We start from the raw sequence: 14,769 nt of genomic DNA, 5'->3' as shown, positions 1-14,769 counted from the left end.
GGTCTAGGAGCTTCTCGGTGCAGGAACCCCGGGTCCAAAGGATGAGCTCTTCTCCTCGCTCTTGTTTCTTGGTGGTATGAGGTCTCCATGTCTCTCTGCTTGCTTCTCTCTATTATATCTCAACAGAGATTGATTTAAAACACAATCCAATCTTGGAGATTGAGTCTTACTGATTAGCATAACTGCCTCTAATCCTGCCTCATTAACATCATAAAGGTAGGATTTACAACATATAGGAGAATCACATCAGATGACAGAATGGTGGACAATCACACAATACTGGGAATCATGGTTTAGCCAAGTTGACACATATTTTGGGGGGACACAATTCAATCCATGACACCATTGTTTCACACCTCCAGTCATATTTATTGCTCACAACATCCCTGTGAGGTATAGTATAGACAACCCTAAGTACTCACATCTAGTAATAGCAGAGTCAGGATCTGAACCCAAACCTCTCTGGCTTCAGTACTCGGTGCCTTTCTTTTCCTACACACTGTCTTCAAAGGAAAGTCAGGATCACTGGGCTAGTTCTCTAGTTCCCTCAATACCTGTGGCTGATATCTGAGAGTACAGTTATACCGTTCCTGGAAATACTTCTTTTGTGCCACTTTCAGAGATAGTCTTCTGGGCTGGGCCTGTGTCTGATGCAGTCTAGGAATTCTTCTATCAGTCTTATGTAAAAACACTATGGAAGGCGCCATTTGTATTCATTTTCCAGGGCTGCATTAACATATTACCAAAAAATGTGCTAAAGTAACTGAAAATGTATTATCTCGTAGTTCTGGAAGGTAGAAGTCCAAATTCAGGGTGACAGCAGGGCTGTGCTCTCCCCAAAAGATCTAAGGGAAGATCCTTTCTTGTCTCTGCCAGCTTCTGGTAGTCTCACGTGTTTCTTGGCTTTGGCAACATAACTCTAATCTCTACCTCGGTCTTCACGTGGCCATCTTCTCTCTGTGTCTGTCTCTGTGTCTCTTCTCTTTTTATAAGGACACCAGTCATATTGGGTTAGGAGTCACCCTACTTTAGTATGACCTCATGCTAACTAATTACATCTGCAAAGGCCCTATTTCCAAATACAGTCACATTCACAGGTGTTAAAGGGTTTAGAACTTTAATATATCTTGTAGGAGGATATAGTTCAACCCATAATACCATTTATGATATTATTTGGTTTCCTCCTAAAAAGATCCGCTTAACCAATTCAGAATCCAAAGTTAAGAAATATTGTTCCCTCTCACAAACAGATAGATATTTTTCCTTTGATCAGCCCTCAAAAGATGTGCAGTTCTTTGTTTCCCTTTTTGCCATTGCTGCCAGGATGCTCAGAGCTAAGTTTTTATCTCAATTGCAGTAGCTCATTGGCTTAGATCAAGTACTCTGCTAGAATCATCACTTCCATTTTTTCACCTTATTACTTGGCTGTTGTCCCTTAAGTTTGTGTCACCATCCTTCTGTTTTTAGAAATTAACAAGGCATAATTAATAAATAAAATAAGTGTAATAATGAGTTAGGAAGTCCCTGGGTGGTGCAGATGGTTAAAGCACTCAGCTGCTAACTGGAAGGTTGGGCATTTACGTCCACTCAGAGGTGCCTCAGAAGAAAAGCTGGGCTAACTACTTCTAAAAATCAGCTGTTGAAAACCCTATGGAGCACAGTTCTACTCTGACACATGGGGCTTCCTTGAGTCGGAATCAGCTTGACAGCAACTGGTTTTAATAATCAGTTGACTCTAGAATAAGGAAGAAACTAAGTACTTAACATCTTGGTCACAGATTGTTTTTTCACTCATAGATCGATCTTCAGACGTTCCTCACTCTCACAGATCAGGATCTGAAGGAATTGGGAATTACTACTTTTGGTGCCAGGAGGAAAATGCTGCTTGCAATCTCAGGTGAGTATAAATGCTCACATTCATATTTTGAAATCTGACTGTGGAGCAGGCTCAGCCCATCATCTGCTTGCTTACTACGCTTGCTGGTGGTGGTTTCACAGGGTTGTTCTGCTAAGAGTGTAAAGAATGCTCAGATTGTCACCACTCCATCAAGGCATTGCCAGCAAATCCGCCTTGACAGTGGGTGCTCCGTAAAACTGTCTTCAGAAAGATCTCAACCCAAATTGACCTATGCAGAAAATTCACCTTTTTGCAGTTAAGCAGTTATCATCGAATTTGTAAATATTCTTGCTTGGATGTCGTGTTTCGAATGTGTCTTTGCACACCAGCTGAGATCAGTGCACCAGAGAAAAAGATAATGCTTCTTGGTATAGCTTGGAACCTGGCAGTATTACTTAATGCTTTTTAATTTTTTCTAAAGTTTAAATAGAATTTGTGAGTCACAGAAGGGTGTAGTATCCTGAAGGTAGTCCCAGAATGAAGGAAAATAATGATGTCTGTCTTCCCAGACCATCTTCTTTGTGCATCTGTTGCATGTTCTGTGTAATAGAAAATGCTCTGTATTTATATACAGAATGCTCTCTTGTTCGGAAGGAATCAAGCCAGATGATGAGTTGGGAGTAGGTAAATACACAGAGTGATATAGCCCAAAAAGGGAATCCTGGTGGCACAACGGTTAAGTGCTTGGCTGCTAACCAAAAGGTTGGCGGTTTGAACCCACCAGCCACTCTGTGGGAGAAAAACCTCACAGTCTACTCCTGTAAAAATTATGGCCTAGAAGATCCTATGGAGTAGTTCTACTCTGTCACATGGGGTCACTATGAGTGGAAATTGACTTGTTGGAACCTAACAACAACGTTAGTCCCTGGGTTACGAACGAGATCCATTCCTAAACATGTTAAGTCTAATTTGTAGGTAAGTCGGAGTAAGTGCATACGGTTCTTATTTAGCCTTACTTTAGTGTAAGAGAGAAGCCCTGGGGGCACAGTGGTTAAAGCAATGGGCTGCTAACCAAACGGTCAGCAGTTTGAACCCACCAGCTAGCTACTCCTCAGGAGAAAGATGTGGCAGCCTGCTTCCGTAAAGATTTACAACCTTGGAAACCCTATGGGGCAGTTCTACTCTGTCCTATGTGGTCGCTCTGAGTTGGAATTGATGCAGTGGGTTTGGTTTGATTTTAGTGCAAGAAAAGGCTCGAAGCCTTTTCAATGATTTAAAAGCTGCATACGCAGCAAGTGAAGGTGATTGTGATGAAGAATTTATTACAAGTAGGGGTTAGTTCAGTCCAGGGCTTTGAATCAGTTCAGATTGGTTCGGTCATGGCTGAAGAAGCAAAGTTGGAACAGACCTGAATTTTTAAAATTTGGGTGATCCAGAACCATAATCAGAATGGGAAAAACTACAGGTCGAAGCCCTGGAATGGGAGACTCAGAAGAAGCATAGTGAGCTGTTCCACTCTTGAGTGAGATTGGATTATTGCCAGGACTGAGAGGGACACATGTTCAAAATGGTGCAGTTGGCGGCCATCTTTGAGTGGGGCACCACTGTTTCCGACTCTGCACAGAATCCAACAGGCAAGAGATTTGGTTGCTATGCATGCATATGCTGCCCTTGCTTTCTAAGAGGGAGATTAAGTTTCTAGCAGGGCTGCGACCTGTAACTTCCTGTTCTGGTTATGGTTCCGGTTCATCCAAATGTTAAAAGCTCAGGTCTGTTCTTTCTCAGTCATGACTGAATCAGGAAGAACTAGTTCGAAGCCCTGATTCAGTCATTTCAAAGTGAGGGCAAATTTACAAAATGTTAAAGGATTAAGTACAAGTTGTCCGTAAGTGGGACATGCGTAACCCGGGGACTTACTGTACCCCAAAAAGGTGTTTAGAGAAATATAAGGAAGAATTTTTTTTAAAAAGTGGAGATACTTTTTGAATACTTTCCAATAAAGTTCATGAATATCAAATTTATATGCTTGCCTGTCTTCCACAAAGACAGAGACACCGAGGGTAGAAGTCAAGTGTCCAGTGTTATGAGAAAGTGACTCTGCCCCTGAGGCCAGCAGTTGCATCCAACTGGTGAAAGTCCTTTCCAAACAGCATTCACTAATCAGAGGAACAAATAAACACCTCAGTGGCTTTTTATTTTATTTCAGCAGCAGATTCCATCCCCTGCTCTCCTCCTCCCTCCCCAGAAAATCGTATGTATAGACCCAATATCTGAAGCAGATAGAGCAGTTTTGAAATAGGAGCCATTGAGCTTCTTCAGGGCTGCCTGTTGTGCTTCTCCCTAGATGAAGGAAGTTCTACACACAATCATCTTGAAAAGTCTTCCTCCACTCTGTGTACCCAGGTGACTGCCTATGGGGCAGACATTTAATTCCTTTTCGCTTATAAGATCAGCCTAGTATTTTGAAGAGAACACTGGATACAATCAAGGAAATCTGGGCTTTGCCTCTACCAAATTTTGAGTCCTTGGTGAATTTCCAAACCTCTTCTGGTTTTGTTTTGTTGATCATTAAGGCAAATCTGGAATAGATGACTTTGCAAAGTCACCTTCTGTTTCTCAGATCCATCCTTTCCTGTGATACATCATCCAGCTTAGTGAAAACAGAGACACTACAGTTTTAACAGTATACTTCATTAGCAGGATACCCCTTGTTCTTTCTTTTTTACCATCTGTGGCAACTATAAGGTAGTTTTTCAACTTATTTGTTTACCCTAAGGCGCAACCTCAGAGAGCTGTTCCTCGACTAAAATTAACTTGATGTATTTTCACATTCTTCTTTTGTTAATTTGGAAGTGAAATTGATAGGGCTGCTAGAAATTTGATTAACGCTCATATCCACCATGCCTGTAGTGTTCAAATATGCCTGCAGGCCAGCATTTTTGTAACAGACAGAGAACTGCAAAATCTTTTGCTAGAGATTCATGGAATGTCAGTGACAGTATGATGAACATTAAGTTCGTTCTTTGTGCACCAACCCAATTTCAAACTCTTTAAAGCTTTTAGCAACAAGCAGATATCTCTAACCACTTTCATAGGTTCCAGATGGGTCACAGTAATGTTACTCTGGAATACATTTGTGATGTGGGAGGTGGGTTTTGGAGAGTAGTGAGGTAAACAAACGGGTTTTAAGTCCTCTTTAAAAATATATTTTCTACAGTCATCTTCTTTAGCATGGTTCTGTTGAGATTATGTAATCACTACTTCTGTAGACTGCCTCTCTCAGTGGGATTCACCGGTCCTCTTGCTTTTAAAGGGTATTAGAGACTTGGAATAAGATGCCTTCTGAATGCTCTGCACAGCGTGAACTATTTGATTATTTTAAGGATGATTTTTGCCTTACTTTGTTGAGTGCATTTGTTTGAACCTGGTAAATCGTTTTCTCTGCAAGTAATAAGTTTGTATTGAGAAACCCTTCATCAAAAAGCTGCTTTTTTCAATTCAACTCACCTGATAACGAAGATGTGCATTTCCAGAGAGATGCAGGATAGCACGGCACCTTGACTCACATTTGTCTTGTGGTTACACGGCTTGGTTAGATAGTTTGCTCAAAATTGCTATTTAAGAAGTTTGTAGGTTTTTAACTTGTAATTAGAGCTGTTCTTTCAGTGTAAGGTTTTTTGTTTTGTTTTTAGTCCTGGGCCTGAAGACATTTATTTTCATATTGGAGAAGGTAAAATTTCTCTCAAGAAGAGATGAATTGGAGAATAAATATATCTTTTTTTTTTCTTTGTTTTCAAACCCACACTTTTTGAGAGTCCATGGATTTCTCTCATAGGATTCTAGGGATTGGTTAACTAAATGGACAGGGGCACAATGAAAGGAAGTTTAGCATCCTGCTGACAGGCTTCCTGCCACGGCCTCAGGTAGATCTAACATTTCCCGACCTATTCTTTTAGTTTGTGACTCTGTTCAGATCCGCAACAAGATCCTGAGAGCTGCCAGGATTGTGTGAACCTTGGAATTTCAAAGAAAAAGGTTGGTATTTTCCAAAACTATCGCTCAGGCTTACTGAAAAAATCAGAGGAAGGAGTCTACTTTTTAGATAAAAACAAGTAAATCAAAAAACCTAAAGTCTCTTTGATAGGACTTGGTCCTTGATAACTTTTCTGTAACTTTTACCTCTGTGCTTTGCATTTGGGGATGTATATACAATGTGTGTATATATATATGCACACACACATATATATGTACTCTCTTAGAAACTACATCGTTCAGGAATTGCTGAACTCCCTCATGATCGTTTTACTTTCAAAGATCTAGTTAATGTAACTTTCCAGAGTACAGTTTTCTTTTTTTTTAAATAAATGGTTTGTCTTCAACGGCCCCGATTATTTTCACGTGCTCAATTGTGCATGTTATGTGGGAAGGATGGTGTTCGACCTAATTTCCTTTTCCTTCTCTGTAACATGGGGAATGTCCTCCTGACTTGTGGGTTATTCCCCCCAAGAGAAAATGGAAGCCAAAGAAAGTCTCCTTGCTTGATTGAGATAAGACTTGCCCCAGGCTCTATACTTAAGGGGATTCCTTTATTCTTAACTTTCCTATAAGTTTGCTTTAAAATCTACTCAGTTCTGTCTGGATTTCTGAAGTTCTGAAGTGCTGTTTTTGTTTTAACAAGATACATGTGTTCAACCTTTAATAGGAATGTCATTGCTGTTGTGTTTCTATAGGAACTCGAAACAACAGCCGTCTATCTGTGTGCATGCCTGCACGCGCCCTTTGCTTGTAAAGATTTCTTCATTGCTTCTTCAGAACCTTAAAGCTCTGTTACTGTTTAAACAATAAATGGGGTGCACTTAATATGAAGCTCTGTTATCTGCATACTTGGAAATACCGATCCTCAAATCTGTGTTTCTGTGGTCTCTGGTGGTTGTCTCTGCCCATCTGATGGTTTAGTGCAGCCAGTGCTCAAGCAGGTATCAGGCAGGTGGGCAAGTTTTCGGCTCTGTAACTTAACAGCTGTGTGGCCTTGGGCAAGTTACTGTATTTGCCTTTGAAATCCGGTTTTCTAATCTATAAAATGGGAATGACAATGTTATCTACTGCTTAAGGAGGATTTAAATAGAATAAAATGGATGTAAAGTGCTTGCCATATAATAAACCAAACCAAAAACCCATTGCTGTGGAGTGGAAATAAGCTCTAATAAATCACTAATAGTTTTCTTCTCCTCTAAGACCTATATGTGAGCAAAAGAGAGATGGTCTCCACTGTTGATTTGCCCCTATAGGGCAGGGATCTACATTTTGGAAGGCAGTGGGGTGAAGGTTTAAGGGTGTTGGTCCACCTTCCAGAACTTGTCTTCCAAACAGTAACCACCTGTGACCATTTACAACCTTTCTGAGTCTGTATTGTCATCCTCAGCGTTGCTGTAGCTGGCCACAGCTTGCAGTCTAACTTAAAAACTCAAAAGGGGATTGTATGTGAATGTGGTTGAAAAAGTACTGAAGTAAACATAAGGTGTGAATCACGTATCGCACTCCCCCCACCCCAGAAAAAATTTTGTTTTACACAATGCCAATTATTTAATCCCTCTAATCTGTTTGTAAGGAGCCCTGGTGGCACAACGGTTAAGCACTCAGCTAATTTGCTAACTGAAAGGTCGGCAGTTTGAATCCACCAGCCGCTCCGCGGGAGAAAAGACTTGGCAATCTGCTCCCACAAAGATTACAGCCTTGGAAACCCTATGGGGGCAATTTTACTCTGTCCTATGAGATCACTGCAAGTCGAATTCATCTCCATGGCACGCAACAGCAACAACAGTCTACTTGAAGTTGAATATGTTTGGAGATACTTGCATTTAGAAGCTATTAGAAACCCTCATTTCCAGAGTCTGTCAATTCAGTTTATTTTGTATGAGTCCTTAAAAGACTTACATCAGCTGATTCAAGGGTTTGTGGGGGTGGAAGTGCATTGCATAATCATAGACAAGGTAGACTGCTTCAATTACTTTTCAGCCTTTGGGATTAATAATTTTTACTTGGCAAAAGGGACAAACTAAACAGTCTTTTTAAGTATCCTGGTTTCTTTAAAATTAAAATAGAACATTTCAGTTCTTTTCCCTGAAAATTTGGAATATGATTGTTTTCAAGTATTAGTTTCCTAAACTAATGTTGATATTTTTGCTAAATTGATTTTTTATTCGAAGAAAATGTCTGCTGATATGATTCCTCATAGAACTATTTGGACTCAAGGGGTGTAGGCATCACCAGTTGGCTGAGCCACCCAGGCTGTGGCTTCACACTTCAGGATGTGTCTCAGATATTCTTGTATTTAGGTGTGGGATCTTCTTTTCATGTCTGACTTTAATAATTTAAGGATTGTTGTGTTTGACATGGATGAGTTCAATAGTTGTAATAATTTTCTGTGTCATTCTGTGGCAATACATTCTCTCACATGCCTTTCACCAACTTCTCTTGTCCCTTCTTGCCTCAGAAATGGCATTTAGGGCAAGTGGGGAAACTGTTTAATTTGTGCATCTGGAGTTTAGAGGGTTTGGAGGATGACATATCTGCCAGATAGTTTACAAACCGCAGTAAAAACTATTTGCTGCCCTTGGTTTTGTAGGCTACCAATATATACCAATTGCTCTAGAGTTGACGCCGACTCATAGAGTAGAACTGTGCTCCATAGGATATTCAGTGGCTGATTTTTTGAAAGTAGAGTGCCAGGCCTTTCTTCTGAGGTGTCTCTGAGTGGACTCAGACCTCCAGTCTTTCAGTTAGCAGCTTAGTGCATTAAACATTTGCACCATTCAGTGACTCATATATGCTACCTTTAAATCAGACTTTCTAGTATTTTTGAAATGTCATGACTGTCGCCTAAAAGTGTGCTTTTTGCTACTAGACTTTGACTTTCCCCGCAAAATCTCCCATGTCATCATCTTCAGAGCTCTAATGCCATGTCCTGTAGATGACAGAACTTCTTCATTGAGTTCCTAACAATTCTCTCTCTCTCTCTCTAGAACTAAATAAAAACCGAAGAAAGCTTTTTGAACCACCAAATGCACGCGCTTCTTTCCTGGAAGGCGGAGCAAGCGGGAGGCTGCCCCGTCAGTATCACTCAGACGTTGCTAGTGTCAGTGGCCGCTGGTAGCAGTACACTCGAGTCGCACGCCCGCCAACTGACTGCAAAGTTGGACACAGGAAACCTGTGAACAGACTTCACTGCACATCATCCTCAGCACTCTGGGTAGCTGGTATCAGGACCAAAGCATCGTATTCACAGCTGTACCTTGTGCCAAAACAGAAGAGAGATGTTCTTATGTCATTGTACAGAACACCAAATGTCAATTACTATTTTAAAATGGCAATTGGACAGAATTCGTAGTAGGAAGATAGTGCTTTTTGTTTTTTTTCCCGTTATTTACCTATATAACCTATGCACTGATTTTTTACTTAAAATGAAGGATAAATTGACATCTGGGATGCCAGAGAACATAGAGGTTATTTTGTTTGCTTGTTTTGTTTTGGTATTTGGGTGATTTTTAATAATAATAATAATCAAAGAGGAAGTTTCTGGTACTGCTTTAAAGTAATTATTGCGGTCTTGCAGCACTTTATGCGTTCCGATTTCTTGTCCTGTGGAAATTGTCTCTCTCTCTCACTTTCGTGTCACCTGATGTATTGGTACAAATCAAATTTAGTCACGTTTTTCTGACTGCATCAAATTTTTATTTGACATGGTACTGATACTAGTTTCTGTGCAGACTATCCTGTGACTTTGGGAAATGTAAGTGACTCCACTTGGTTCTGGACCAATTCTGTTCATTTATGTCAGCATCCTAGAAACACTTCAGTATGCACCTAGTTCACTGTAACAGGTGCCAAGAAAAAGACCAAATGGACTTTGCAATATTAACCCTTTGCAGTCATGTAGCTGCTGCCTGTATTGCTAAAATGATTTTAATGGTCGTCTGAAGGCAAAGGGCTATTTTTAGTATACTGCCACTAAAGGACATTTATTTATATCAAACTTTTATTTTTAGATATTATAAGCATACAGTATATAACTGATTAAATTGATATCTACTGGAGATTTATGGTAGAGAATGGACGGCATTCAATAACTGGAGCCCTAGATTGTCACTTTATTTAAAAAGACAAATAATCATTTGACAAGACAGCACTGTTGCCATTATGAGGAGAAATAGATTACAGTCCTTATCATGTACACATTAATTATGCTGCATGTGATCACAGGCCTTTCCTAAAACCATACCTGTCTGCTTGAAGCAGACTTGTGTTTGTCGAGAATGGAAAGGCTTTATTTAAATCTCCAGAGTGACAGTTCATAATGATGATATAACGTTCTGAAGGAAAAAAAAAAAAAAGACTATATTTTAAGTGGCTGGACTCACTGATACAATCTCATACTGTGAAAGTCCAAGAAATCAGGCAACATTGTTTCCTGAGTCTTTTCAGACATCTTATTATGGATTTATGAAGGGTTTTCAGTCCATGAAGAAAATCACTAAGTGCCTCTTTTTAGCAAAGCAATATTATTTCTAAGTGAGTTAATTTGTTGGAAAACTTTCCCATAGGAAATGTTGTGAATTACCTGTACTGTAATGACTGATTTATGTTCAGTATTCAAGACTACCTGAACATAAACCACTCTCGTGTGCTCTCAGCAGAAGGCATTAGATAGGCATATACAACAGTTGGGGGGGGGTTTATACAAATGTGGAATAAGTAATCCTTGCCTGACATTTTTCCATGGCTAAGTCTTACCATTAATATAATAATAAGAATTAAAAAGACATTTTACACACAGAGGGGAAAAAAAGAAAGGATTGGTTATATTAAAGCATAGACAGTGGGGCTGTCATAAAGTTAGCAATCATAGCTGGCACTAAGGAGCTGCCCATTTCTAAACTAATCTGTATCTGCTTAATGAGGTAAAACCAAATCACTCCCTTTGCAGGTTCAACGAAATGATCTATGCACATGTACACAGATGATCATGTGGAGCTCCCTGCTTCACGTGATTGTATGAACGCATCACACTAAACATTCAACACGGGGTGGTAATTCTCCATTTGCTCCCTGTTCAACAACTCCCCCAGTGCTCTACATGTTACCTGTTCTTTAATAAGATAAGACCTTCCCAGATAAACAGTAATCACTTGGAGCTCTTTTCCTACCTCTCTACCATGCATTTAAAACAGGAGGGAGATGGGATGACTATGCAGTATTAAATTGAGATAGGTTTATGAACAGTGCTTTGAAACTATGCCAAAGGGAAAACTGTCCCAGTTAATCAAGATTAAATAGGGTGGCTAAAAGGAAATAAAAACACTGGAAATTACTTTTCTCACTTTCTCTTGATGCAATGAAGGGAATATGACACTACAGTGTATGGTGTTGTCAGTGTTATATGATGCACAAAATATTTGGATTATTTGAATAAATGTTAGTTTTTAATCAATCTGTGCCTTAATAGTGACCGGTTATCTGTAAATATAGAACAGATACAGATTGTATTTTTGTGTGGGTTTTTGTCCTCTTAGTGATTTTGCTTTTTTTAATGAGAGATGGAACTAAACATTGAAAATGGGAATTTTTTTCTAATCAATTGTTACATAAAAAATAAATTTATATATCCCCTTTGTATTGCCCTTGCTAGATGAAATGTGTCTTTTTTTAATCTTCATACATAAACTCTAAGTCTTTGTTTTCTCAGAAAACTTTATTTTTCTGTTTTCAGCAGAGTGGAAAGACGTGTCTGCAGTAGAATTGAATATGCAGTCTTTCGTGTGGTTGGGCATTGACAGCCCTCATTTTCAGCCAGAAGCTAGGGCACTGTATTTTAGCCAGGGATCCAGGACTACTAATCAATCATTGTTTCTCTGACCACCCCATAGGTGCATGCAGAAAAGAGTAATGTTATAGAACAGGTTTATTCTTATTATTTCCTTCTTTTATGAAGACTCAAGTATGTGACCGCTTTGACAGCCTCATCCATCAACAAAGGACCTCCGTGCTGAAGTGATGCTGGGCTTTTGACCCAGGTTCCCATTTGAGAGACTGACCGTTGTGCTGTCATACCAAGCAATCACAGTGCTAGGCACTGAGATTCTTAGGGAATTCGTTCTGAAACGAAATTGATACCATAATATCAATCCTGAGAAGCAGGGTGCAAATCGCTGGGCACAGTACATGGCACGTAGTAAGCAGCGAATCAGTTAAATCAGTTGCCATCAACCCAGTGCATGTCAGAGTGTAAGGTTTTTAATGGCTGAATTTTCGGAAGTAGATTGCCATGCCCTTCTTCCAAGGTGCTGCTGGGTGGACTAGAACCTCCAACCGTTCAGTTAGCAGCTGAGCATATTAACCGTTGGTACCACCCAGGTGCTCAATAGCAGCTACTGTTGTTAATAACTGGTTTTTCTTTCACTGCTTAGGCCTCCCTCTGCCCTTTCAGGGACCTTCACTGTGTTCATCTGCCTTCTGCATCAGAAGGGGCGAGCCCGTTTCCTGTGCCAGATGTTCCGTCATTAGGAAGATATAAACTCCAGTCTCAAAGACCCCGCCTCTTGGCTTGTTAAGCTACAAGTTAGAACACTTTCCAGAGGTCAAGGTCAGGGGCGTCACACTTTGTACAAAAATTACTCCTTTCTGTGTTCGATTTTTAAAAATTTTTTAATTAAGATCATTTTTTTCTTTTAAATCTCTGATTCATCAGAGTATAACTAAGTTCTCCATATTGGTGGAGAAGGTTAGTAGCTAATTCTAATTGTCATATAGTTTGTGCTTAATTGTCATGTTGGCAAAGAGTTCTCATTACTTCCGGGTGGTATTTTATCCCTCCCAAGATCACCTCACTCTAACCCCCTGGTTTTGCTTAATTTCTCCCACTTGCATTCTGCCCATCACCATCCTGGGATTTAATACCAATTCCTCTTGTGTGTATTACAAACTTTTCTTTTGGAGGAGACACTGGCATCCATTTGTGCTACGTACAGTTGTTTGCTCCTTTAAAAAGTGAACTGAGTTAGATAATAGTTGACCGTTCCTACGGACCTGGCCAGGACACATCAAAAACACTTCATCAAGGGATCTTACATTTTTGTTGCTTTTTAAAATACTTTGACTCATTCTGAAAGGAGGCAAGTGGAGCTTGAAGTTTCCTTTTCTCAAGGGTTAGGCCATGAATGTGTTTTGGAACAGTTTTTGGGAATTGGATTCTGCATCTGACATTGGAGGCAGAATTTCAGTGTGGGAACCAAAAACCTTTAGGAAAAAATTACAGTAACTGAAGTGTTTCAATTTCATAATAGAATGCTTGGATGAGTTACAAGAGGAAAAAAAGTAGCTCAATAATTTGGTGTGTGTGGCCCTTTTTTTCAAGGCCAGAGAAAACAAATGACTCTGAACTCACTGTCTTCAGTGCTTCCTAATCCCTAATAGAAAGGCTGTGGGAATTGGACATTAAAAGACTTCAGCAAAACATGTAGAAAACAATTTACGTTCAAACAAAATTTTCACTGAAGCACTACTGACTCTTAGCCCAAATGGCTGATGCAATCTGATACAGAGTTGCCATGGAATAAAGTTTTCCACCATTATAAATGTAATGTGGGTGGGGGACATTTCCTTATTTTTTCCCTTCTTTGCTAGAATCACGGAGCCCTGGTGGTGCAGTGGTTAAGCATTAGGCTGCTAACCAAAAGGTTAGCAGTTCAAACTCGCTAGCTGCTCTGTGGGACAAAGATGTGGCAGTCTGCTTTTGTAAAAATTGCAGCCTTGGAGACCCTATGGGGTAGTTCTACTCTGTCCTACGGGGTCACTATGAATCAGAGTCTACGCAACAGCAACATATTTAAGTTGGTATGTGTTGCCAAAATCGTAAATGGGCATTAATAGCAGCCAAATGAAGTTGCTCTGGATAATTTCTTCCCACAGGTGGAAAAAATGTCACAGTGAAAAGTAGTCCTAATTTTTGTTTCACAAATCTGAGTTAAATTCCTAAACGAGGCTTTACTTTCTTTATATATTTAAAAGCTTTAAAAACACATAAAAATACCTTCAATATTTCTATTCGAAAAATGTGAGGGCAGGGTGACTTTAAGGAAAGTTACAGCTTTACCTGTAAGATAATATTAGATCAGTCACTCCAAAATAATGTGAATGCCTTTTTTAAAAATGTAAATATCAGAGAACATGGAATTGAGCTAGAAAAGCATATCGTAGGAATGAAAAGAGTGTTTGTCTCTCATGTGTCTTTATGTGCCTGGTATAAATACAAACTTTTTGGACTATGTAATGGAAAGTACCAATATGAAAAATGGATCCTTTACTTTCTGGTCTCACTACATTCGAGGCATGCTCATACACTACATTTTTCAGTTAACAAGGTGAAGCCAGTTAAAGAAGACTTAGAAGTGTAGATTTGGTGTCGACTTATATGCCCCCCTCATACATTATTTCTGTCTGAAGCATTCCGTGTTTCTGTCAATTTGTTAACCATTAGGTCTAGGTGATGGAGATGTGGGTGCTCTTTGTACGAGTCTTCTCAAACCATATGTGGTGAAAAGCCAGTTTTGTTGTGTTTTTTAGAGTGATTGCAGACTGATACATTTGTAAAATATAGTTAAAATACATGGCAGTATAAAATTGCTATAAAAATTCTAAATGCTTACTCTTACTTTCTGTACTTAGCGAGAACAAACAGTTCACCGACTCATACCTGTCCACAGACCACTCTTGGAGATGTACTGAATTATACTTATACTGTTCTCTCAACTCACTGGGGCCGTGGTGGCATATTGGTTAAGAGCTCGGCTGCTAACCGAGATGTCGCCAGTTTAAATCCACCAGCTGCTCCTTGGAAACCGTATGGGGTAGTTCTACTCTGTCCTATAGGGTCGCTA

At 39.7% G+C, this 14,769-nt stretch overlaps 1 protein-coding gene across 1 annotated transcript in view; it reads left to right on the top strand.

Annotated features, from left to right (window-relative positions):
- Positions 1-8,990, top strand: part of BICC1 (BicC family RNA binding protein 1) — a 350,793-nt gene extending 341,803 nt beyond the window's left edge. Inside the window, exons 20-21 of the mRNA XM_004369872.2 lie at positions 1,798-1,897; positions 8,860-8,990. Of these exons, the coding sequence (XP_004369929.1) occupies positions 1,798-1,897; positions 8,860-8,990 (231 nt within the window). The remainder of the gene's footprint in view (positions 1-1,797; positions 1,898-8,859) is intronic.
- Positions 8,991-14,769: the final 5,779 nt, after the last annotated feature.

This window comes from Trichechus manatus, unplaced genomic scaffold (assembly GCF_000243295.1).
Source record: "Trichechus manatus latirostris isolate Lorelei unplaced genomic scaffold, TriManLat1.0 scaffold00007, whole genome shotgun sequence".
NCBI lineage: Eukaryota > Metazoa > Chordata > Mammalia > Sirenia > Trichechidae > Trichechus > Trichechus manatus.
The sequence above is the reverse complement of the archived record's forward strand: the minus strand, read 5'-3'. Positions and strand labels throughout refer to the sequence as shown.